The sequence below is a fragment of the Chelonoidis abingdonii genome, chromosome 20 (genome assembly GCF_003597395.2).
Source record: "Chelonoidis abingdonii isolate Lonesome George chromosome 20, CheloAbing_2.0, whole genome shotgun sequence".
Lineage (NCBI taxonomy): Eukaryota > Metazoa > Chordata > Testudines > Testudinidae > Chelonoidis > Chelonoidis abingdonii.
In genome coordinates, this window is record NC_133788.1 from 18,005,755 (window position 1) to 18,031,014 (window position 25,260).

A 25,260-nucleotide genomic window follows, 5' to 3' on the forward strand; every position below is an offset into this window, starting at 1 on the left:
CCTTTACTCTGCAAGAGTCAGTTATTTCAAAGAGAACCATATTTGACAGTGCTAAAGCAAACAACATTACAGTTCAGCAGGTGTTCTATTTTACTACCCTTAACCTTTTACTACCCTTAAATAGCACATTTTTAGCTCATCAGCAATACGTATTTTCAGTAAACAACTTCAAAAACTGAATTAAATGCAAACATTACTTCAAATGTGCACAAACAGCTATCACTGGCTTCAGCGGGAGCCATGAATGCACTCCTTAAGTCAGAAGTTTGCATAATAGCATCAGCATATATATCAGAAATCAGTGGGGCTAAAAAATTAATGTAGAAATATCCTATGTTTTATACAGTACCATTAACACAGCGGTATGAACTGTTACACTCATCCATTTCCTCCCCAAAATGGACAGTCTGTTATGCACCTCAGGCACGTGAAGCTCAAGAAGAGGTGCAAGTGACCATATAAAAATATTTTGGGGCTTTTCCAGGGGTCTCCAACCCGGTGCCCGCAGGCACCATGGCGTCCGCCGGAGCATCTAAGTGTGCCCGCGTACTGGCTAGTAGATGAGTATCTGCTGAAACGTCACCGACAAGCTGCATCATCCACAGGCATCACTACCAAAATGCTGCCGATTTTCGGCAGCATTTCAGAAGCGACGCCTCTGGATGACACTGCTTGTCGGCGGCATTTTGGTGGATGCTCGTCCGCCGCCACGGTCCTCTGTGGCTCGTCATCTGGTGCCCGCCAGACAAAAAAGGTTGGGGACCACTGCTCAAAGCTGTATCACAGCCAGGTTCAATAACAACAGCATAAGATTTAGGAGCAAGAAGAGCATTTGTTTGATGCTAGGATGGTGGTTCCCAATAAATAAAACTGAAGAAAATTTGGTGGGCAGGGCATTCTCCTGCTGTCAGTGACTGATTTATGCTCTCTAACTCTTGTGGAGAAATATTATAAAGTCATTAAGAAAAGGAAACTGCTGTTCCACCTCATGGAATGGCAGCTAGATTAGTCATGAGCTGCTTACACAATCATTGACAAATTTCTGTAACCTTTATAGCACCAGTGAGATGTTTGGAAAGATAATTTGACTGCATTTTATCTGAACTAGTTTCACTATAATTAGTAACTGCTGTAACAGCCCTTTAAAGTCTTGTCTGCAGCAGATTTGTAAGAAGACTCCCACTGCTGCTCTTCCACCAGTGACAGCAACACAGTGCTAGTCTAGGCAGGGGACAAGTGTTCACTTATGTTTATACCACCAAATAAGATTAGGTAATATGATGCTAAAAGTGCTAGTATCTTGCCTCTATCGGTACCATCATAATTACTACCAGCACCAGATAGATGTCCAGCAAAACCAAAACGTAGCCTTACACACTGTTAGATGAGCTCTGTGTCACTCTCCATCATCAATCTATTCTTTTTAATGCTCTCCACTGAAGTAGTTTAAGATGCCCATAGGTATGTGAATTCAAATGATATGGTAGTACAGATGGAGCACATTCTAAGGAAACCATTATGTAGAACCTGCAATTTCATTCCACTGCTTGTTGCATAATGCTACAAAAATAGATTAGCTTCCCAGAAGATGTTTGGATCATTTTCTTCTATTAATGCACTTTAACCCATTTTGAAATGCTCCAGAGGGTACATTACAAAAGCTAAATTTGTGCTTATTTGGATAAACGGATTGTAGATGCTCCATGCACACAGTCAGAGTTTTAAATTCCACACTTCCTACTCTTAATCATTTTGATTCCATAAGAGGTCTTCAAGGCTATACTGCATATGTAGGTCATCTACCTTTATCAGTGAAAGGAAACAATTCACAGCATTTAAAAATACTCTGTTAGCTCATTTAATCAGGTAAGAGCCATCCTAGCTTTCAAGTATTAATATGGTTACTTTCAAATGGGAAAAAAAAAAAAAGAACACAATTCTGGGTGCACCAGGAGCTATGAAAATCCTGTCCCTCAAAAATGACAATCACAACTGAATAGCAGAGGGGTTTGTTGGTTTGTTTTTTAAATAAAAGGTAAGTAACTTTTGGATGGGAACCTAGATGTAACTGTCAACCAGCAAGTATGTGAGGAAAGTTCCAAGTTAAACTAATTAGATAGGTATATATTTATGCTTCGCTCAATTAAATCTCATTGAATTTATTTTGTGAAGACCCTTCTAAACTGAAGAAAATCCACTAGGGCAAGTTTAGGAAAGTCTAAACACTCCTTAAACATGTAAATCATATAAGGCCTTTTTGTTCCTAAAACCCTGTAAGTAAATGCTGTCCATCTTCGACAAAGCATGCTCTTTACAAATTGCAATTCCAACATTATTCTTTTCAGACCTGCTTCCAAAGAGAATTAGAAGCAGTCCTCCTGGCAAAATTATGCAGGCTAGAATGTAAGCGGGAAGGTTCTTAGAAGAGATTGGGGGGAAAGGGGGAAATCACATCTCCCCTTTCACTATGCGTGGCAAAAAAAGTCTTCTTTCTCCTCTGTGTGTTCTACACAAGGGCAGATGAATGGCAGCTGATATGCACCAACTCAGACAGATACTAAACAATAACTATGTGTAACAGGACTGACCATAGTCACCTAAGACAACATCATATTAAGTGGTTCTGCTGTCTCATTTAGATACATGGCTTGTTGCCTCACTCAGAAATAAGGGATGTGAGCAACTCTCTAAAAGAGATCCAAGGCATGGAATGAGCAGTCCTGAGGAAGGAAACTTATCAGCAAACCAGCCTCAGCAGATGCATAATTTCTTTGTGATTAAAGACAAAACCTCAGGAAAGAAATGCAATTTTGACAGCACAGACTTATGGACTTTTTCAAAACTCACTGGAAAAGGCACCTGCACAGTTAAAATAGCTAATGTGACTGTTGTAGGGATTACAATACTTATTTTATTATTGGAAGCCAAAAGTACTAAGATTTGGTAAACACTCCAGGAGGAGACAATGGACAACTGTGTTGTTCTAGACCACTAGCCAATGTATGATCCTATGGTACAAGTACAAGTGTAAAAAGACTGGAAGCAATGCTGTCCTAATGTATAATAAGCATTACAAATCTATACTGACAAAGGCCTACTTTTACAGACTCTCTTTCAGTTTCCTTTTCTGCTCTCTTCACTCATCTTAACTCCACTCTTTTCTTCATTAAGACTTTTTTTTTAAGCTGATTCACCGTTTAACAGTAAGGTAATGCGAGTGGACAAAATGGGAACAACATACTGTTGTTTCATCTTTCTAAGATAACGCTCAACAGAGCATCTGAAAAGACGCTGACTGAGTTCATTACTGAAATTTTAATGTTGTAAAGATCTACTCTAAGATATTTTTAAAAGCACTGAAACAAAAACTGAAATGACATGTGTGTACTGTATCTGGAATCCTCTGGTGTGGTCTTCACAGTAAACAAGTATAAAAGAACATTTTTTCTAATGTCCATTATCTTGTAAAGTAATTTTGTTCTCTCATTTATTTTTATGCATGTCAATGACATAAGGTGCGTGTAGTAATGTACAGTGTATTCTTCTTTTGCTACAAGACTCATCAAAACACCATGTTGTCATGACCAAGTCAGCCCGACAAAAAGGCTTACTTGAAGTCATTTAGAAATTCGATAATACACACTTCTCTAGAATAGTTCAATACTGGAAGAAGAATTTAATATGCACTTTGTGAATTGACTTTTTATAATGAAAGCTCAAATGATACATCAAAATGTAGCACAGAAAACGCAGCAAGAAATGGCCTGGCACACATTACAAAAGGTAGCCTTGAAATGGGATGGCTATCATCATGACAAGACAAGACTAGAACAATATTTTGCTGGTGCCAAACTTCCATACAGATTTTGTACATGTCATCCTGCCTTCATTCGTAGTGTACACATGCATGTGCAAAATGAAAAATCCAGTGACTCTTTGCCAATTGTTTGTGTAGGCAGCTACGTAACTTACATCCTGCACTTTGCAGTCTTACCCTTAGCTTATATTATCAGTTGTACAACTAAATTCTGGAAACCTCTTACGGCTTTTGTTGTGCAAATGCTATTTTGCGGAAGACTGGAATCCCATTTTTAAATCTTAGTCTGGTAATATAGTACTAGTATGGTAACTATGTGTGTAAAGTGTTATATATAGTAAATTGAGACACAAATGTCCATTATTTCTATTACCGTTCTGTTTTATGAGTTAACAGAAGATTTCATTTAATGCATTGTATAGCTACATCTACTTACTCCCTTGATAGAAAGACAGGACAAAATTAGGCTTTTCTTTTAAAAAAAAGAAAGAATTAAAAAGTATGGAGGAATTTTAAAAGGGGATGCTTTCTTTGTAACAGATGAAAATGTGCAGGTAAAGAATTGCTACAAAATGGAAAAAATTCAATAAGCCCTATAAACAGCTAGTCTGTCAAAATCCAGAAACCTTGTTCCTCAAAAATGACAAGTGTCCTTAATTTACCTATAGAGTTCATAAGGCACAGACACAGAGGACTCTCTGTAATATTACAAGGGAAATAAAAAATGTTCCTTCTGGTGTCATTAAAATAAAGAACACAACTCACAATAAATGTGAGTAAATTAACTAGGAAAGAGTTTCCAATGGTTCAGAAACTTTGACAGAGAGCCCAAACACTAGCAACCAGTGACATATTCCAACTATGAAATCTTTTCACACTATATCTATGCACTACATCTCACAAATAACTATTGAATACAACAAATAAAGTTTCTAGGCTAAACTGTTTTTGGAGATATTTAATTAAAGAAGTTAGAATTTTCAAAACATGGACACCCATTGGTTCCAAGTTCTAACAACTTGTGTATTTCATCTGAAAAGATTTCTATCAAATTTCTCTACTCAAACACATTATGCACTGAACACCCTACCAGAGACAGAGGAATTGACAAAGCACAATTAAAAGTGGAGAACCTAAGAAATAGATGGCTGGAAAGGAAAAGGCACTAAAAGAATTTCCTGTGTGGCCAAGTCTTTGCATTGTTCAGGGCAAGACCAAATCACATTCTATGTCTGGAGGGAAGAGGCACATACCTGGGCCATAATCTTATCATCCCTCTATCTATTTTCCAGTGTAAAACAGTTTTAAAAAGTGTTTTAAAGAAATAAAGCACATCACTACTCATTTTAAAAGTATAGCGAAAAAACAATACCAACATAGTGAAACAGCAAAATTGATGTCTTCACTGTGAAGCTCTAACTTATGACACTCAGTGTACTTAAGGCAACTTCACGTGTGGAGACTATCAATACCTCTAAGGAGAGGAGGTGCTAAGTTTCCACCTTGCTTAACTAAAATCAAGCCTAGCAGACACAAAAATACCAAGGTTTTCCAGCTGGAGCAGAAGAACTTAAATAAAATGACAAATTTCATAATGAAACAGACATTAATACATACTGCACATCGGGAGAGACAAATATTGTTAACTGAGGTCCTCAGACCAGGTCCTCAGACTAAAACTGTACAGACCTAAGCTCCGATTTAGATTTAGAACCGATTTCTGAGAGGTAATCTATTTTTAAAGATTAATATATATGAATGGATCTTAATACATATGGAACTTAAGCAGCCCTTATTTGCAATGGTTTAAAAAGATGGGATTGGATGTAAGAGAGATGAAACCAACAGTTACAGGACAGTGGTGTGACGAAGGCCAGATATCAGCATGATATAGGAATTTTGTGTAATTTCAGAGGGCCTTAAATCATTTAATTCATGCTGAGGTTGGAATGCCACAGGTGGTTATTATCCCCCAAATTTTCAAGGCTTGCCTGGGGATTTAGCTTTCCAATTTATTACCATCAATGGAAGTTACACAGCCAAGATCTCCTTGGCAGGGGGATGGCTCAGTGGTTTGAGCATTGGCCTGCTAAACCCAGGGTTGTGAGTTCAATCCTTGAGGGGGGCCATTTAGGGCTCTGGGGCAAAAATCTGTCTGGGGATTGGTCCTGCTTTGAGCAGGGGGTTGGACTAGCTACTTCTTGAGATCCCTTCCAATCCAATCCATTCTATGAAATCTCTGAAAACAATGCAAATTAAAGCTCAGGAACCACAATAAATGTCTTTCTAGAAGAAAATCTACCTAACAATGTGTACAATCAGGTGGTGATCATTTTTATCTTTGGTTAAGTGGATACCACACCTATGCTCCTATTTGTTTTATATAAATTACTAAAAAGTGCTTTGAGTGTTACTCAGAAATATAAGAAAAATCACATGCTGGTCACACATTTTATGAACTATACAGTATGTGTATCCCATTTTGAGAGACTTGGTTTCCTCATCCTGCACTTAACCACTAAATATTTACAAATCCAGACATTAGCTTAAGTAGACTATGAAAAAAAGAGTGGCATATATCACCTTTTCCAGTCCCATAAATTATACTTTGTAATGAAAACATGTGGCAAGCCTAATGTGAAACAGCAGACAAAGGATTAGCAAACAAGACCTAGCTCGATCCTTTCCAATGAAGTCTAATTTACTAAATTATTTCCAAGTCTCCCCATAGTAAAAGCCACTGTGGGGTATTTCCTTCCTTTTTAATTGCATTCTGCATATCCTTTCCACTTCAGGCCAAATTAGAATCACCTGTGCACCTCTATCTTTTCTTCAATACACAAACAATTAAAAGTTAAGACATTTGTGGCAGAGAACCCCTTTGGACTAATCAACATTACTCCTAGATTAGCCACAGGGTTTGCTAGAGAGGTCAAGTCTACACTACAAACTTACTTTGGTATGACTACATCACTCAAGGGAATGAAAATTCCCCCCAGTGTAGACGGAAGAGCTTTTCCCATCACCATAAATACAGCCTCTCGCAAAGATGGATTATCTGCACCGATGGAAGAAGCTCTCCCATAGGCATAGCAGCATTTTCATCCAAGCACTGCAGTTGTGCTGCTAAAGCATTTTAAGTGTAGACCTGCCCTCTACCAAGTAATCAAACCTGAGCTGGTGTAAGTATTTGGGTCAATAAGAGATCCCCACACCTTTTAACTTTCATGAGACCCTTCACAGGTAAGAACACATTGTTTGACTGGCCAGAAGTCGGCCCAATAAGCTCTTGCTTTAACTGATACTATTAATGGCAATAATTCAGGCACGTGAGACTTCCAAATATCTTGAAAGTAGGACTGTGCTTTGGTGAACTAATTCTGAGTACAGCCCCATGACCACATTACTCATCTGGGCTCTTGGCCAAAGAACACTTGTCTTTCATCCCAGTCTGACCAGGGCTGAAGAGATGGGGGAAGTCAATGCTTAGAAAACCCCAGGAGCCTGTTAATGTCTAGTGGTGCTGCAAGGGCTCTGTAATAACTAATAACATGAAATAAAGCAGATGAGTTCATCTGGTTATGTATATACACAAATCAAATTGTTAGTGTTTCAATTTTTACTTTTTAGATTTTATTTTTATTTTATCAGTGTCAACGGTTGGGGAAAAAAACCCATTTCTACAATTATTTACTGGCTAGCCCCAGGCTCCCAAGATACTGCTGACAACAGCCACGTTGCAACTGAATTCAAAGCTAAACATACTGTTAAACAGTAACAAACACGTGGAGACAAGAAATAGGAGCATCTGAAGTGCGCGCTTCTCCCTGGTCTCACCTGCAAGGGTGAATAATGATCAGGACTTAGGAAACCTTTAGAAGATGATCATGTCCTAAACTGAAGAGAGAGAGAGAGATGAAGATGGTGGGAGACAGCCCAAGCATGCTTTTTCCACGAAGGTAGTCCTTGAATAAAAGCATTTTTTATTTCACGTGTAGAGGTTTGAAGTAGAACGTGAGATTTACTATTCAGAAGAAATACTGAGTTAAAGATTACAACTCAAACTTTACATTATTATTTTTTATATCCTAGATACATGTTTCGTGTTTTTGAAAGACGCTAACGAGCAGCCTGGCAACTGAGTTAACAAGACAGTTAGAGCACAGGCAGCAGCATGAACCCCAGCAATCTCTCTCATTCCTCAGAGTAACTGTCCATAAATGGCAATAATTTAATCTACAATCATTCAGTTTATGGCTTCTCTGCTGAGATTACTTGGTACAAATTGGCAACCTTGTGACAGAGACCAAAACACTTATTTTACATAGATCACATGTTCCCAAAGTTTATTGTGACGTAAATGGATTCAATGTAAATTCACATCCCACCAGCGGCAAAATATCACAATTTGGGAATCCCTGACACAGACATGCAATGGTCCTTATCAATCTTCTTTGACAGTCTCTAAAAGCCTGATACTGTGTGAAGAGTTTCACATAGCTTATCTTCCACAACAGTGGCAAAAGATTGCTGAGTTATGCAGAAGACCAAGATTCTCCAGTTACGCTTTATTACATTTTGTGATACACCCATTCTCCTGTTTTCCAGGCCAGCAATGATCAGTAGGATTATGCAGACAACAAGCATGATCCATGGGCAACAAACTGGCGACACCACTTTTCACTCCTGCCCTTTTGTGAAGCAAAAATAGGACCAGCTTCAAGAACACAGACAGGGACAGAAGGGAAAAATATTTGAGGAGGAAGAGAGAAACAGCACCAAAGTGAGGAACAGAAGATAAGAGCAAACAGTAATGAACGATGTCCATATGCAACAAAAACTGAGAAAGCAAAACAGAGGCAGAAAAGAAGGGTTCAGACAAAGCTTTCTATTGTCCACTGGGCTGGCAGGGAATTATGTACCAAGGGTAGAAATCATGCACTTGGCATGAGAAATACCTTCATGACAGAAAAGCATGAATTATGGGATGTTTTTTATTTTAAACTGAACACAAAAATTCTGCAGCTGTAAGGTACCGGTGACAGAACCGAGCAGAATTTCCCAGAGTGGTATGCTATACAGAAGCCTGACTGTTACAGAACATTAGTTGCCGCAGGCTGAAGGAAAACTGGATGAGCCAACTTCAGTGCCTCCACTTCTCATTCAGCTTCGAAAGGCTACAAGAAACTATTTAAAACTGTAGGAAGAAAGGATGTTGGCTATGAAATAACTTATAAACACTGGAAATTTTCAGACTACCCTGACAAGACTGAAAGGATATCGAACTGCATGAGCAAGCTTACAGCTCACAAAAAAAAATCATTCTCCTGCCACCACAATCGTCAAGAAATGTGGCAATATTTTCGCTAAGTGTTTTCTCAATACTAGTCCTACCCAATAGTAAAAAATACTGTACGCACCATCCTGTCACATTCCATCCTTGTTCTTTTGAAATGTCTAAAAGAAAATATTATCTTGTAACTAAAATACAGGACAGGGAATCAGAAAACCCGAACTCTACTTGCAGTGAGGCCAGACAGCTGCTGGTTGATTCTGAGGAGCACTTTATCTTTGTTTTCTTATTCATACTATGGGGATACTTCCCTACCTCATAAATGTGTTGAAACTTAATTCATGAATGTACGTACAGTGCTCTGAGATCCTCAGAGAGAAGACACAATAAACAAAACATTTTTACTTCTAAAGAAAAGGCAGGACTCATCCATATGGCTGAGTCTCATTTCTTTGCTGACAGTAACTCCCTCTGTTGAGAGAGGGACTGGATCAAAATGAATTGGCTCTTTTTTGCCTCATTGTGTGGGACTGCACATTAACGGTAGTAAGTAACAAAGCTCCTCCCTCTCTCTCTCTCTCTCTCTCTCTCACATCTGGATTTCAGAGATAGAATAAAAGAAAAAGGAAGAAAAATTATACCTTAGTTCAAAGGAAACAAGTGATAACCATGATAGAGAAACTATATTCAGGAATGGGAACCAAGGTGTGACTGAAATCAAAAAGGGCTGGAGAGCACCTGCAGCACCCTTAATTCCTTCCCAGATCCAAGCATTGAAAAATGGGGGCAAACAGGAAGGGGATAGACATGTTTCTGCAAGCCCAAAGGATGAGTATCACCACAACGCTGCCTCTGAAGAGATCAGTAGGCAGGTGGAAGTGTGCAAGCTGTGAAGGAGATTTTCAGAGGGCGCCTCAACACATCTGGAGATGTTGTTCTGGGGACTGCAACACTCACTTGCTAAGAAAAGCCCCTTGGCAGGGGACCAGAAAAACATCACTGGATTTTCACAAATATGAATTATTCTAGAAGTTCCTGCTATTATTCAATCCTATGATTTACTCCTTTTTTCACTTTACTTAGATCTTTTGTTGCTTGACTACAAAGAGTAATTCAATTAGATGTGTAAGAAAGCTGGGAAAGGCATTTTGCAAGGACAGCAAATTTATTTTTTTTTATTCGGTGTGCCACACTCTTTTCCAAACCCATTACAGAATACATATTGCAGCAGCAGGCCAGTGTATTTGGGGATATATCATTAAGGAGGAAGGCCAAGAGGAAGGGACTGTCATTCTTTGATGATGCTTTTTCTGGAAGCAAAGTCTACAAAACCAGCTGCTACAAGCTGGGCTATTATGATGTTGACATAGTACGTAGAAATATAGCTATTTTGTAAATTTAAAAATTATTGCAAGAAGCAGACAGTAGGGCTGAGTCTATTGCTGTAACAGCAAGAATGGATTAAGAGAAATACTGTCTGAATTCCAATGTGGGGAAATAAGAATAAGATAGATAGCCTTTTGGTATACTGTGTGAGTATCTCAAATCATAAGCAACATAGATCGAGTCTATGCAGAGTTTAATAAAAGTACAAATTTAGTCTCCCCAATCCTGCAATTCACAATGTATGAATAGCCTGCTGTTCCTACAGACCAAGGGACCTGAATGGAATTCCACATGGGCAAACCACAATGCCTGCATGTAGTACAACGCAGGACTGGGCGTCCAAGTAAGCATTTTAATAATATTATTTTCATATATTTTTTAAATTAGGTAAAAAATTCCACTTTTGAGCTATGTATCAGATTAACTTTAGCAACAACTAAATGCACTTACATATTATATTTATTATAAATATGTAACATAAAGGTGCTTTCTCCAAACAGTACCTGAACATGCAGATTAAATTTAAAGGGCTAAATATGTAACAGTTTAAATATGTTACTCCAGTGCAGCACTCATTTATCATTAGAGGAGGGTCTGAAAGAATAATGTACTGTAGAACTCTTGCCAGGGCCGGCGCTTCCATTTAGGTGGCCTGGGCAATCGCCTAGGGTGCCAGGATTATTGGTGGGCGGCATTTTGCCAGAGGGGGCGGCAGGCAGCTCCATCGGAGCCGCGGACCAGCGGACCCTCCACAGGCACAACTGCGGCAGCTCCACCAGAGCCGCGGGACGGCAAAATTGCCATGCGCCTAGGGCACTAAAACCCCTAGCGCCGGTGCTGACTCTTGCATTCTTTGGGACTGCGTGGAGGAGTTTTCTATGTGAGTAAAAAATAATCTCAACTCTTCTGCTATAGTAACTTTTCCTAAACTTATTTTTCTTATTGCCATCTTTTTTTCAGGAATGACAGAAAATTCCATAAAATGAGGTCCATGTGCAACAATAAATAAAAGGGTGAGAAAATACATCATGCATATGAGAAGAAGGATGATTTTATCACGTCATTTTCTCAAGTGAATATATAAAGGCACAATTCATGTAGTTTGAAAAATAATTGAACTTTATGACTAGGAAACAATTGGTTTGATAGGTGCTACATTCAAAACATTACTGAATATTTTTAAACCCTTGACATTTAAAAAAGTTATTTTTAAGGCATCTGAACTGTTCTAAATTCAACCCATATTATTGTTTATTCTAACAGAACTTCCTCCATTCATGTGCCACAACTTTTACTTTGCCCTAAAGCTAGGAAAAGTGGTGAGGCAATTCAGGGATGAGACTGAGGTCTTAGAAACCTATCAAATTGTACTTACAAATCCTAAATAAAACTAATTCCTATATTATTGATAACATTTTACTTTAATTATTTTGATTCTAATGAATGGTACAGTAACTAGCATAATGATGTAATTTTTATGTAGGGTTATATAAAATTTTACTTATAGATGTATCTTTATTTGTACCCAAGCTCCATTAGGACCCCTCAGACTCTTTTGTCCATAAAGTCACTTCTTTCTCTGTATCACTGAAACTAACCAAAATTTGAGACTGGAAGATAAAGGCTATAACAGCTGAACCATCATCTATTCTGTGTTTGGGACATGAAGTTTCAATTTATAAACTAAAAACTTTCAGTAACTATTTTTTCAGTCAACACACTAAAAATTCATTCTTTATTCACAAAAACAGTATTTGTTCACACAAAGTGTTGTCATCTCTCTAGGTAATTTGTTCACGCAGCTATTTACAAATGCATTCTTTACTTCCTATTAGACGATATTCTCATAAAAGTAGTCACGTCATGTAAAAGTGATTATCTGCATGAATCTAACAACCTTTACTGCGACAAGAATTTAAAATATCCAGCTAATAAGATAATACCGTGCTAGTCCTCTGAATTCTGTCTGGGTTTTTTGATACTTCACTTACCTAAGTTGTTATGACGACACACATATCCAGTGCCAGAAAGAAAAAGTTTTCTGTACTACACTTCTCTTCACTAACATTTCTTACGTACCCTTCATACTTTTTGTACATTCTGCTTCAAAAGCCTATGGCCATGTTTAAAAAAAGGCATTAATTGCGCAGTTAGATCCATCACTAGTAACTGCTGCTCCTGCAATAAAGTTTGTTGCCTATTTCGTTAAAGATAAATAGGCTGCTTCAAGCTCTCAGTTTTACCTAATACAATATTGTAGATATCTTTCTCAACAGAAATCAATAGTTCACAAAGCAAAAATAGCCAACAGGCCAAAAGAGTTTTTAATCATTTGGTATCAGCTTCTAGGCAACCACTTCTTGGACATGCTACTTTGAGCACACAAGAGCACACAGAGCAACTATGTGAAAGAAAGCAGAAACTCTTTGCATGGTTTCCTTCTCTCCCAAGACCGTACAAACCTTGCATGAAAATGCATTATAGGCTCCACTAAGACAAGCACAGCAGGAACCAGAAAGCAGTAGTTCAACATAGCAAGTTCCCCTGAAAGGGGAACAAAGTCTCAAGCACAAAGGCTGCTGTAGTTAAAACTATCCATAAACTTTACTCTCTTGGGGCTACAGTATAAAACTGTATGTTTTAACTTAATTACAAATAATCAAGTCAGCTAACAATGTTGACCGTGGCTTACCAGTTAGCGTAGACCTGTCAATCACAGTTCACTGACATTATTGTAAACATAGTTTGTCCTGATCTATGTTGAGGGGTAAACCATGGTCATCGGCATGTCACCTAACTAAGTTTTTCATAATTATGTTCACATTCAATAACATTCTGTAAGTCTAGGCAGCCTTTAACCTCCCTAAGAGTGCAGTCGCAACATCTCTTCTCAGGTCTTGACAAACAGCCTTGCCTCACCTGTATCCATTAAGAATACTGCTGGAAAAATCATTTCCCTAGCCTGTCACCTTCACCATCACTCTTTTCTTTCTATACCTCCACTAGCTTCCTTTCTTTATTATAGCATCAGACATACGCTGCTTGTCTTCACTTTCAAGGTGCCTCACAGCCTATCCTCTCTCTACCTACCATCTCTCATTTGTTAGTGAAATGTCGATTCTTGCCTCCAATCAGCACGCGATGCCAACCTCCATCACCCACTTAAATTTTCAAACATACATTGTTGTGCTTTCTCCCGTGATGTCCTCCATACTTGGGAGGAGCTCCCTGAAAACATCCACACAACTACCTCACTAACCTCCTTTAATCCCTCCATCCCTAAAACTCTTCTTGCCATGATGCCTACCAAAAACTTGACATTGATTAGGCCTCTGATATGCTGAGATCACCGCCTACCATGCCGACTAATATTCTCATTGTTTCCTTGTACTTCCTCATCTGTCCATCTGTTGTCGCTTGGCTTTACTTAGATTCTAAGATCTTTGGGGGCAAGAATCATCTTTTTGTTCTGTGTTTGGACAAAGCCTAGCTCCATTGGGTCCTAGGGCTCTGAGGCACTACTGCAGCACAAATTAAGTGTCACAATGAGCATGACAGAAGGAGAGAATGCCCAAAATGCCACAGGAGCTAGCTATGTCATCAGAGCAGGGCACTTGGAGGTTAGCAAGCCTGGTCAGAATCCCCAGCATTAAGGACAAAATTTTACACACAGAGTCACAGCCCTGGACCTCAACATCCCCAACGTTTATGTGAAAAGCTTCCTCCTGTCTCACTACAGCAGAGATGTGATTGACACAAACTCACAGATTTCTAGTAGTAAATTAAATCGTTATCACAGGATCTCTCTTAAAGAAGGTACTGATCTAGCCCTATGTGGTTGGCAAATTATTTTAATCTGAAACCATGTGAGTAGTAACCAGCTTGCTACAATGTTAGTTAAACCAAAAAACTAGTTACACGAGGGCAAAGCATCACTTCTGATTTTCAAACAATTCAGAACGGCCTACTTTTAAGGGTTTAAAAATCAGACAAGCAGATTTGTGTAGTTCGTGGTTAGGGTAGTTACATTTCCAACAACATTTCAACAAGACAAACAAAACAGGAATATAATATGTGGGATTAAGTTATGTCAGTCTACAAAATAGAGTTACATATGTTAGACTGAAAGGGATTTTAAATATCTGCACTGAGGCTAACTTCATCAGAATTAATTATTTTATTTTACAGAGTAGTCTGTTTCTCCAAAGATGGTTCACTATGCCAGCGGGTGTAGCTGACACCTAGTGCAGTGTTTCCCCAAGCTCCTTAGTAAATAACATGTGATTAGATATCAATCTGCTTACTTCAACAGCATTTATTTTATCGTTAGCTGAGCAAAATGAGGCCTAACATTCCAATCAATGGTATGTCTATGTTTAATTATCTGTATCACAATAACTTTCAAAGACCACAGCCAATCAATTCCAAAGTTCCAAGAAACATTCTAGCCATCAGTGGAAAGAACCCTTCTGATTCTCATCAAAACAACAAAGCAAAGCCTAACTTCTGCACAGGGCCGATTTGGTGCTGCAAGCACAAGAGCATTATTGTATCAGAGCTAACTCAGCCAGTCATCACCAAGTCACTCCTATTACTTTCCACACTTCATATTTCCAATCAACAGCTGAAATGAGTCAAGCAAACGAAACTGCAGCTCAGGACTGAGGTGCTTTCACAGAGCTGGAGGTAGAGTGGGGTTCAGGACTGGAAGAGTGGGGGCTGCTTCAGATCAGGAGCTATATTGGCTGAGTAGGTGTGAGGCTAGACATCTGAACCATGGCTACCTCCACACCATGCCTGCTTCAAGCTAGATCATTTACCTTTTCCCAGCCAAAACTGTTACAGTTCATCTAAAACAGTGCCCATCTGGTGCTGCAAGCAGTGATTCTTTTGGATGAAACATCAAAAGGACATTGATCAAGGGAAAGCTGTTACTAAATCGAATTTAAAAAAACAAAAGAAGTGGTGCCACTTCAACAACAACATTATTTTGGTTTAGTGGCATTATCCTGTAAAATTGCTGCAGGTTCAGGGATAGAAACTGCATTCATGTCACCTCCTGCCAGCTTAGCCTACATATGCAATGGAGTATATGACTCTCTATCACAATTTTAAATACAATGTTTTCAGAATAGGAGTAATAATCTGGTATTTAAGAATACACAATGATCAAATTTCTAAGAGATACCATATGAAAGCTATTTCATATCCAGAACATTTCTAAAATTAAAATAAAGAGGGAATACTCCAAATTCAGTCTGCAGAAGAGCATCACTCCAGCTACTCCCTTACCTCCCCAAAAGAAAATATTCTCATTTTTCACATTCTATTAGTTGGGCACACCAGGCCTTCCAAAGCAAACAAAAATACAGGACTGTACAAAACAGTCTCACTTATGAACAATACTGAGATGGTTTTCTTCCAGGGAGTTCTCAAAGCCAACAATATAACAAGTGTCAGACGGGTAGCTGTGTTAGTCTGTATCCACAAAAGCAAGGAGTTTGGTGGCACCTTAAAAACTAACAGATTTATTTGGGCATAAGCTTTCGTGTGTAAAAACCCCCCACTTCTTCAGATGCATCGAGTCATCTGAAGTAGACTCACTAGAACAGCAAACTCCAGACCATAAAGGAAGCAGCAGCGAAAGCAGAGACTGCTGTATTAGGAAGAGGTAGTAAAATATGGCCCAACGAAAGCCACCTCTCCACAGCACTGCCTTGGGTGCAGAACTGCATTGGGGACCCATCCTCAACATTATGGGAGCACTATGGCACTGCTGGTGCCTCCTCTCTCCTCTGCTATATGGCCCTGTGGGAGAACTGGAGAGGAGGCAGCAAGAGACTCCAGCTGGTAAGTCCAGAAGCAGTGAAAGTAAAAGTACTTCAGATATTTAGAGAGCATTCTACAGTTTTGACTAGACTCTCCCTGCCCTGTGTTGACTAGCAGCTTGTTCCAACCCATCCCCCTTCTTCCTCCTCAGTCTCTACATCTCATCTTCACTCCAAACCTACCCTTTTTACCCTCTTCTCCCTGGTCCTGCCCACCTCATCCAACCTTCCCTTACTCTTTCTTTCCATTTAGCTTATCCCCTGCTAATCAACCCCACCTCACAATATCTTGGCACTAACATGTTTCTCGCCATCACATTGTCCTCTCAAGTTGTGTGTTCTACCCCTTCATCTGTCTTGTCTATTTAGACCCTAAGCTGTTCAAGAGAAGACCATATACTACTTGTTTATACAGTGCCTAGCACAATGGGTTGGCCTGTAGGCACTACCATAAAAACAGGATTACCAACAGCAACCCAAGCATTCTGAATACAGTTTAATTGCAAATAAGTCATAAAAGTATTTGACAGGTCAGAGAAAGCCCAGTTTACAGGCCCCCCTGAAAGTCTTCACAGCCCAGTCCAAGACCAGACATCAACATCCAGTCAGTCAATTAAAAGTTGATGTCTTAAAGTAAAATAACTTAAGAAACATCACTAATTACTTTTAATCCAATATTCCAGTGATTGTTCATATTTCTATGCATGACCTGAAGGCTGCCTTTTCCTGTGGTTAAATTAAGCTGTTATTTGTCTTGAAATCTGCCTATACTTGTCACAAAATGCTTCTAACCCTACAAAACAAAAAGCCCCAAACCTTTAGAACCCATATTAATACAGACCCAGTTATAATGGGGCTCTACAAAATGCTAAGGATATCCACATCACAGGAGCAATAATGAAAAAATTGGTCTATAGATCTGAAATGCTATTAAATTGCTCTCCAAATACAAGTTACCTTTTAAGAAAAAAAACTTTGGCTGACCACTGATCTCCATCAGCAAAGTTAATTTATTCAGTTTAAACATTTATTGAATGAGCTGTTTAAAAGTGTTCATTCTGTAATCTGGAAAATTGCTCAAGTAATTTAAGTGATGTTACTTACTGCATTATTAGCAGGCTTGGCTAACTATTTCACCAGGGTAACACACTGTCTTTATTATGCCAACAAACGTAGTACAAAAGAGATTTCTCCAGACACAGAGGTAGATTTTCAGTGCGCTGCATCACATTTTATCCAACCATTTCACATTATTGCTAATGGGAGCTGAATGTCTAATTTTTTTATACCCAGAGTCTCACTCCAGTTCTCTCTCATGTAGAATATTCTGTCAGCAAACAAAACAAGCAAAACTGTATTATTTATTAGGTTTGAAATTTAGAGTTGGACAGAAGGCAGAAATATTGAAAGCCAGTAATAACGGAGAAAGGATGTGCAGGAAGTTAAGAGAATTAATGATTGTAAGAGATGTGATTACAAGGTTAAAAGAACCAAGAGAGATTACCGAAAATTCACCACGAGAAAGATTTAAGATTAGCCTTAAACTCAAAAGATAGAAAAGTTGCAAAACAATAAAATTGAAGTTAGATTCAGTGTACACTATTAGAACTTAAAAATTCAATATAGCCTCTTTATTCTAATGTTCTCCTCCTTAGCAGCATACAGGCAAGGAAATTCTATTAGTTTATTAATTATATATTTCTTATGATGGTTTGAATATTTCTGTTAAACCCAAGCTAACAAAACTTCAGTATATTTATTTCTTGTGCCCATATTACTCTTCACTTCTGTAAATATTTACTTCCCATTTCTTTCCAACATCTGCAAGGGAATAAGCCAACAATTTCTCTACCCATATTTTTATTTGAATCTTCAACAAAATATTTGATCACAATAAATAAGCATGCAGACAGTGCCTCCTATATCAGGTTTTCAACTATCACTAAGCATCAATATGACGCATTTCAAAAACAGAAAGAGCAAGATTGAAAGTCCCCATTATTCTTTTTGCATAAACCTCTTATGAAGAGTCTTTTATGACGATCTGTATCAGTACTTCACAAGCGACTATCATTTATTTCAGTTTCTTGTAACAAGTCTGTGTAAACTAAAACTTCAGGTGTTTGTTTTAACTGCTATTTTAACAAAACCTGATGTCTGCACAGAACTTGTATGGCATATTGGCAGATTACACCTCTTAAATGAGTGCAGCAGAACTCTATAACTAAATAGCATTTTTGCTAACCAAATCCCATTTATCTGTGATCTTTTCTGTAGTTTTCTGAGAAAACCAGGGAGGTGAAAGAAGACTAGCTCTCCTCCCTTCCTCCCCTCCGGCAAAATTTCTCTAGTACTGTATAACTTAAACAAAATAAAATGAAAAATAGAAGATTTTGTCTATGAGCAGAAATAACATTCTCACTTTCAAGGTTCAATTTTTGCCTTCCTATAAGATGCTTTTTCAGTTAAATGTAAGAATTTTTGTGCCCTCGACCTCTTTTTTTTCTTCTTACTGACTCAGTAATGAGGGTCAAACAACTTGTTTATCATATAGTCAGACAGATGGCCACCTCTCTTCGGATCTTTGTTACTAATTTTTTTAGTGGTACCATGGTGGAGTGTTTGGAACATCCCAGCTCAGGCTGTCTGAAGGTTGAAACTCAGATTTTTTTTTCCCCCCCAAGTTAGTACTTTCTGGCTCCAACAATTAGTAATAGCCAATTTCAGTATACCACATTGTAGGTTATAGTCCCTGGATGGTTTCAGAAAGGCAAAAACATTTTACTAATCATGGAACAGCAAACAGCCCTGACATCATGCTATTTTGAGATTGCTGGGTTTTTTTTAAACTACTAGTGAATGCACCTAACTAATATCAGACGTCATATGCCCTTCAGAATGAGTCTAGTCTGAATATGAAGTCTAATATCCACTCCTAATGGAAATAGCACCTTTCCTATCACATCTCCCCAGTAATATTTTTATTACTTAATATTTTTGGTATTTTGGTTGTAGCCATGGCTGGCAAAGAAGTAGTACAGTAGAAAAATTTAACTCCTAGACAATTTTTAATCAAAAAAGTTTAAAAAACACTAAGAACTAGACTAAAACATTGAGTGTACCACATAAGTTCAATAAGAGCCAAGTAGAGGATCCTATATTGGGTGCAAATTTAAGTTTGTCAAACAAACTACGATGGGATGGGAAGTTTATTTTAAGCTTCTTATGCAAGGTTTTAATGAATGAGGGTGTCATTTGGCATCTAAAACGTCACATTGTAGTTGCTAACAAGACATTCCTGAACAGGTGATGAGCTTTCCTAGGAATCAGCAAAAAATTAGGCTCAAGTTTCAGGTGTGTACATTGGTATAAGATGGTCAGTGAGACACACTGTGGGCTTATACCATATGAACAGACCCGTTAATTCTATGGCCTGTGTACAGTGGAAAGACATCCAGCAAAGTTGACACTTTATCTTATTAGGGACATGCTACCTACAGCATTTTCAAGAAAGAAGGAAAAAAAATACTAATCATGGACAAACATTGTTAAACAAATTCTGTCATCTGTTTAACTGACAAAAATAGTGTTCTATTCAACCTGACTGCCCGGTTTTTAAAATATCAAACTGAAAACACAAATTCCAGCATATGGGATTATCTGGAGACCCACATGGTTCATCAGATGCGTTAGAACCTTTAGAGAGCAATTATGCGACTTCTGTTACTTGTGCTAGTGGAGTAATTGATAACCAAAGTACGGATCTGAGCCTTAACATCATTTATATCAATTGTTAAAGATTAGAGGTCTCAGAACACAGCAAATAACTAATAGTTTTGCTTGCCTTCCCCACTTCCCAAGCCACCCAAGACAAGGGTTATCTTCTTTAAAATATGGGTTTAACCGGGCCCTGGTTTTGTTTGAAGAATCTAATCAAGGTATTCAGTTCACAAAGATGAGTCACAAGTGTATCACCTAAAGTATATTGCCTGACTGACAATGATTAGGCATATTTAGACATTTTAATGCTACATAGTTTTGAGATGCCACGGTCTCAGCATTTGTGATGTCAAGTTAGCCAACATAATCCTGGTTCTTGCATTCATCTTGGTTCATTGATTGAAATCTGAGACTTGCTGTCAGGTGGCGGGCAAGTTAAAATAAGATAACCATGACGTTGCCTCTGCCAGTGAGCAAAGATTTAAAAAACAGAAGACAACCAGCAGACATTATTTGAAAACAAAATTCACTGCCATCTGTGATCATATGTCTCATCACTAGAGCACCACAACTGTTTAATCCCTAACACTGCACTGTAGAGGGAGATGAGAGGCCCAGTCTCACAGTGCAATTTTAGGAATATTACTCCAGTCCAATAACTCACAGGACAAGAAACATTTTTGTTCCTATCCAATTACATTATAGGCTATTAATAGCCCAAGCATCCTGACCATATATATTGGGAATTTAAGATTAGAGAGAGATTTCAAATGAAGAATAAGTCATATAAAAACTTTTTTAAAATTTAACATGCGCTAGCATGTATGTAGCTATTTCCTCTAACATTTAACAATTTGCATATGAAATGTCCAACCATATCATAAAATTGAATAAAATAGTCCATGCTTTCATCATCTGTTTCAGAAAAATCTGTCACATTTTACAGGGTTAATACAACTATTTCCCATATACGTATTACAACACAGACAGACAAACACACAGGTCCTCCTCTAGTTGGAAGGTAAGGAGAGCTAATAATTGATGACATCAAGAAGGCTGGGTTGTTTAATGAAATTTGGCTTCAGTCTTCACAGAAAATGTTAATGCTTACCAGAATATTAACAACAAGGGGGAAGGAACACAAGCCAAAATAGAGAAAGAACAGAACAAGTTAGAGTACATTTGGGTAAATTAGATCAATTCACATTGGCAGGCCCTGATAAAACTCCTCTTAAGGTACTTTAGGAACTGGCTGAAGCAATCTCAGAACCACTAGCAATGATTTTCAAAAACTCATGGACAAGAGAATAGCACCCATTTTTAAAAAGAGGAACAGAGAATCTGGGAAATTTTAGACCAGTCAAGGTAATTTTGAGACTTGGAAATATACTGGAAATCACCCTAATTTACTTCTTTGACTTAGTTACTGACTTAGTAGATAGACAGGAAGTAGTAGATGTGATATAACTTGATTTACACTTTTGACAGTTCGACGTGACATTCTCATCAGCCAACTAAGGAAATGCAATCTAGATGAAATTACTATAAAGGGTGCACAACTGATTGAAAGACTGTACTCAGTAGTTATCAATGGCTTGCTCTCAAACTGGGAGTGCAGGTCATACAGCAGTCAGTCCTGAATCAGGGACTACTCAATGTTTTCATTAATGACTTAGTAATGGAGTGAAGAGTATGCTTATAAAATCTGCAGAGGACAATAAACTGGGAGGGGAGTTGCAAGCACTTTGGAGGACATGATAAGAACTCAAAATGACACTGATAAATTAGAGAACTGGGCTAAATCAATAAAAATTCAATAAAACCAAGTGTAAAGTACAGTAAAAGCTGTTTTATCCAGTATATTGGGGGAACTGGAGGTGCTGATAAGCGAAAAATGCCAGTTAACTAAGAGGGAGGGAATTTGGGTGCAGGAGGGAGTTTGAGTGCGGAAGGGGACTCAGAGCAGGGGGTTGAGGTGGTGGTGGGGTCGAGGTGCTGAATCCAGGTGGCACTCACCTCGGGCAGCTCCCCACAAGTGGCGACCTGTCCCAGCTGCTCCTAGGCAGAGGCGCAGCAAGTGGCTCTGCATGCTGCCCCCGCCCAGCACAGGCTCCACAGCTCCCATTGGCCAGGAACTGTGGCCAATGGGAGCTGCGGAGGGCAGCATCTGCAGGCAGAGGCAGTGTGCAGAACTGCCTAGCCGCGCCTCTGTCTAGGATTAGCAAGGACAGGTCACCGCTTGCAGGAGCAACCCAGAGCCAGGTAGGGAACCTGCCAGCCCCGCGCCAACCAGATTATAAACTGGACTTTCTATAAAGATTAGAAATGCCGGTTTATAGAGCCTTCCAGTTGGTACAGAGCCGGATAACACATCTTCTACTGTACTCCTTTTAGGAAGAAAAAACCAAAAAACTATAAAATAAGGAGTAACTGGCTAGGAGACAGTATTGCTGAAAAGGATCTGGGGGCTATATTTGAACACAATTCAGATCAACAATGTGATGCCGTTGAAAGAAAAAGGCTAACATTCTGGGGTGTATTAATAGGTCTCATATGTAAGTCATAGGTGGTAATTGTTCCAGTCTAGTTGGCACTTGTGAGGACTCAGCTGGACTACTGTGTCCAGTTCTGGGCACCACACGTTGTGGACAAATTAGACAAATGTGGACTAATTGGAGAGTCCAGAGAAGAACAACAAAAGTGATAAAAGGTTTAGAAATCCTGACCTATGAGAAAAGGTTAGAAAAACTGGGCATGCTTAGTCTTGAGAAAAGAAGTCTGTGATAACAGTCTTCCATTATGTTAAGGGCTGCTATAAAGCGGACTTTGATCAATTGTTCTCCTTGTCCACCGAACATAGGACAAGAAGTAATGGGCTTAATCTGCAGCAAAAAAGATTTAGTTAGCTATTAGGAAAAAAACTTTCTAAATATAAGGGCAGTTAAGCTAAGCCTCCATGATTGGAGTTTTTTTTAAGAACAGGCTGGATAAATACCTGTCAGGGGTGGTATAGGTTTACCTGGTCCTACCTCAGCACAAGGGGCCAAAGTTGATGAATTGAGATCCCTTCCACCCCTACATTTCTAGGATGCTCTTTTTAAAAAATTAGATTTATGTGCTGTGTACAAGGTCAGCAACACTGAAGATCATATAAATATAGGATTAGGAATGACAAGGAGCAAGATCTCAGTTTAAAATTCTGGCTAATCTTATTCTTTTCCCTCCACCATTCAGTATTTTATTATTTTCTCTCTCAAATCACACCAACACTGAAAAATAAAACATTTTTCTGAATATGCATATTAATACACAAGATGTCAGTGTGGTGTTTTGAGGGAGTTTTTGTTTGTTTTTTTATACAATATTTTTATATATGAAGCACATTTAGTTTCTGGCTATTTTCCCTGCATTATGTATGCGTCTTTACAAATACAGTTAAGTAATCCTATTTGATTTGTAATGTTTTAAGACACTTAAATTATCAGTAGAATTCTGGAGTAGCCAGAACTATAGGTACCTTTAAAAACAAAAAGCCCCACCTTGTCAAGGGAAATTCTACAGAGTCAAGCTCCCACCTCAAATCACCATCAGTCTCGGATTTTGACTCTTTTTCTAAAATAAGAAGGCACGCCTCTCCATTCCATTTCCCCAAGCCAATCTCAGGCTGTCAACTGTGGGTGGAGAAGTACCTCCCTGTCACTTGACAGTTATTGCTCTGTCTTGATTAAGCAACAACATTGATAGTATCTGACCAGAATTCTGTCTAATTGTCCCCAGCCAGAAAAAGTGAGCTTTAAGGAAAACAGTAAATATATAAATATAGATAGATATAATTACCTCTGCAACTTTTGGAGGCACTCCATCACCAAGCACTTCCCTAATGAAGCACTGCTGGCTCATGTAACACGAGAGTCCACAAGTTCTCTTGAAAGCATCTCTCAGACGCTTTAGTTCTACATCTGTAACTGTATTAAGAAAAAGAAATTATAATCAAGAAAGATGAACAGGAAGATTTAGCAGCCTTAATTTCAATATCAAGAAGTCTTTTTCCGAGGAAAAAAACCTAAAACATATCCTCGTCTTGCAATTAAAATACCTAGATAAATTAAATGCACAATTTATTAGCACTCATTAGACATCTGGAAAAATATTCCAGAAGAGTGAAAAGGTCATCTAGAACAATAAATTTAATATCAATTGACTATTCCCTGAATGCAATAGTATATTGTAATACTTGTTACAAAGATAAACAAACACTGTGATAATTATACATTATCATGCTACTAAAAAATAAGCTGGCATTATATGCAAATCTGGACTGAGTATAAGCCAAACGGATGATCCGTAACTGATAGTTACCAACACATAGTAAGAGTTGAACTAGCCAAGTTGTTTCATGTAAGCAGTTTTCATTTACCAAATAGGTCTGCTTTTGTGCTATATAAAAAAAGTTTCTGCAAATCATCACTTACAGGTTCATATTATAACACAAAAAGCATTAATAGAAAACAGATCTAACTATACTTGGTTAAAGTTTTGTCAGGAGTGGAAAAATCATTTAAGTTTTTCCTTCACAGTAACAGCTACAAGCTGATTTCTCTACTGATGTGTATTGGCACCTGTGTCATATGACAAAAGGATTGATGGATCCCCCTTTTACATGCACAAAGGCTTCCTCTTGCCTGCAGAACTGGTCTTTGATTTTAACATTTTACACTTCCAGCATCTTTCTAATGAAGTTCTTCAAGGTCCTAATTCAGCAAGGCACTTAAGTTTGTGCTTAACTTGTGTGCTCGAGTACCTCATTTGAATGGAAGTTAAAGTGCTCTGACAAAATGAAGTCTCAGTACCCTGAGATTCCATGCTATATCCACTTAATAAAGATAATGTTAAGCACAGAAAAGGTGCCTTGGTTAAATCCCAAAGTGGATCAATATACAGTGTAGGTATAGCCCTGTCAGTTCCAGGATATGGGAGACACAAGGCAGGTGAAATAATAGCAACAGAAGTTAGTCCAATAAAAGTATCTCACTCACCTTGTCTCTCTAAAATGGGTCAGCGCTTGGCTAAACTCGAAACTCCAAAGCGCTGCCGCAGGAGCGCTTTGAAGTGCGAGTGTGGTTGCGGCACCAGCGCTGGGAAAGAGCTCTCCCCGTGCTGCAGGTATTCCACCTCCCTGTAGGGATTAGCTTGCAGTGCTGGGGCACTGTTTACAC

The 25,260-nt window shown here is 38.5% G+C and overlaps 1 protein-coding gene across 3 annotated transcripts in view; it reads right to left on the minus strand.

Moving 5' to 3' along the window:
* Positions 1-24,004, minus strand: part of USP32 (ubiquitin specific peptidase 32) — a 107,722-nt gene extending 83,718 nt beyond the window's left edge. For all 3 annotated transcript variants that reach the window (XM_032779330.2, XM_075073948.1, XM_032779329.2), the window contains exon 1: positions 23,882-24,004. In XM_032779330.2, the coding sequence (XP_032635221.1) occupies positions 23,882-23,944 (63 nt within the window). In that variant the 5' untranslated portion in view covers positions 23,945-24,004. The remainder of the gene's footprint in view (positions 1-23,881) is intronic.
* Positions 24,005-25,260: the final 1,256 nt, after the last annotated feature.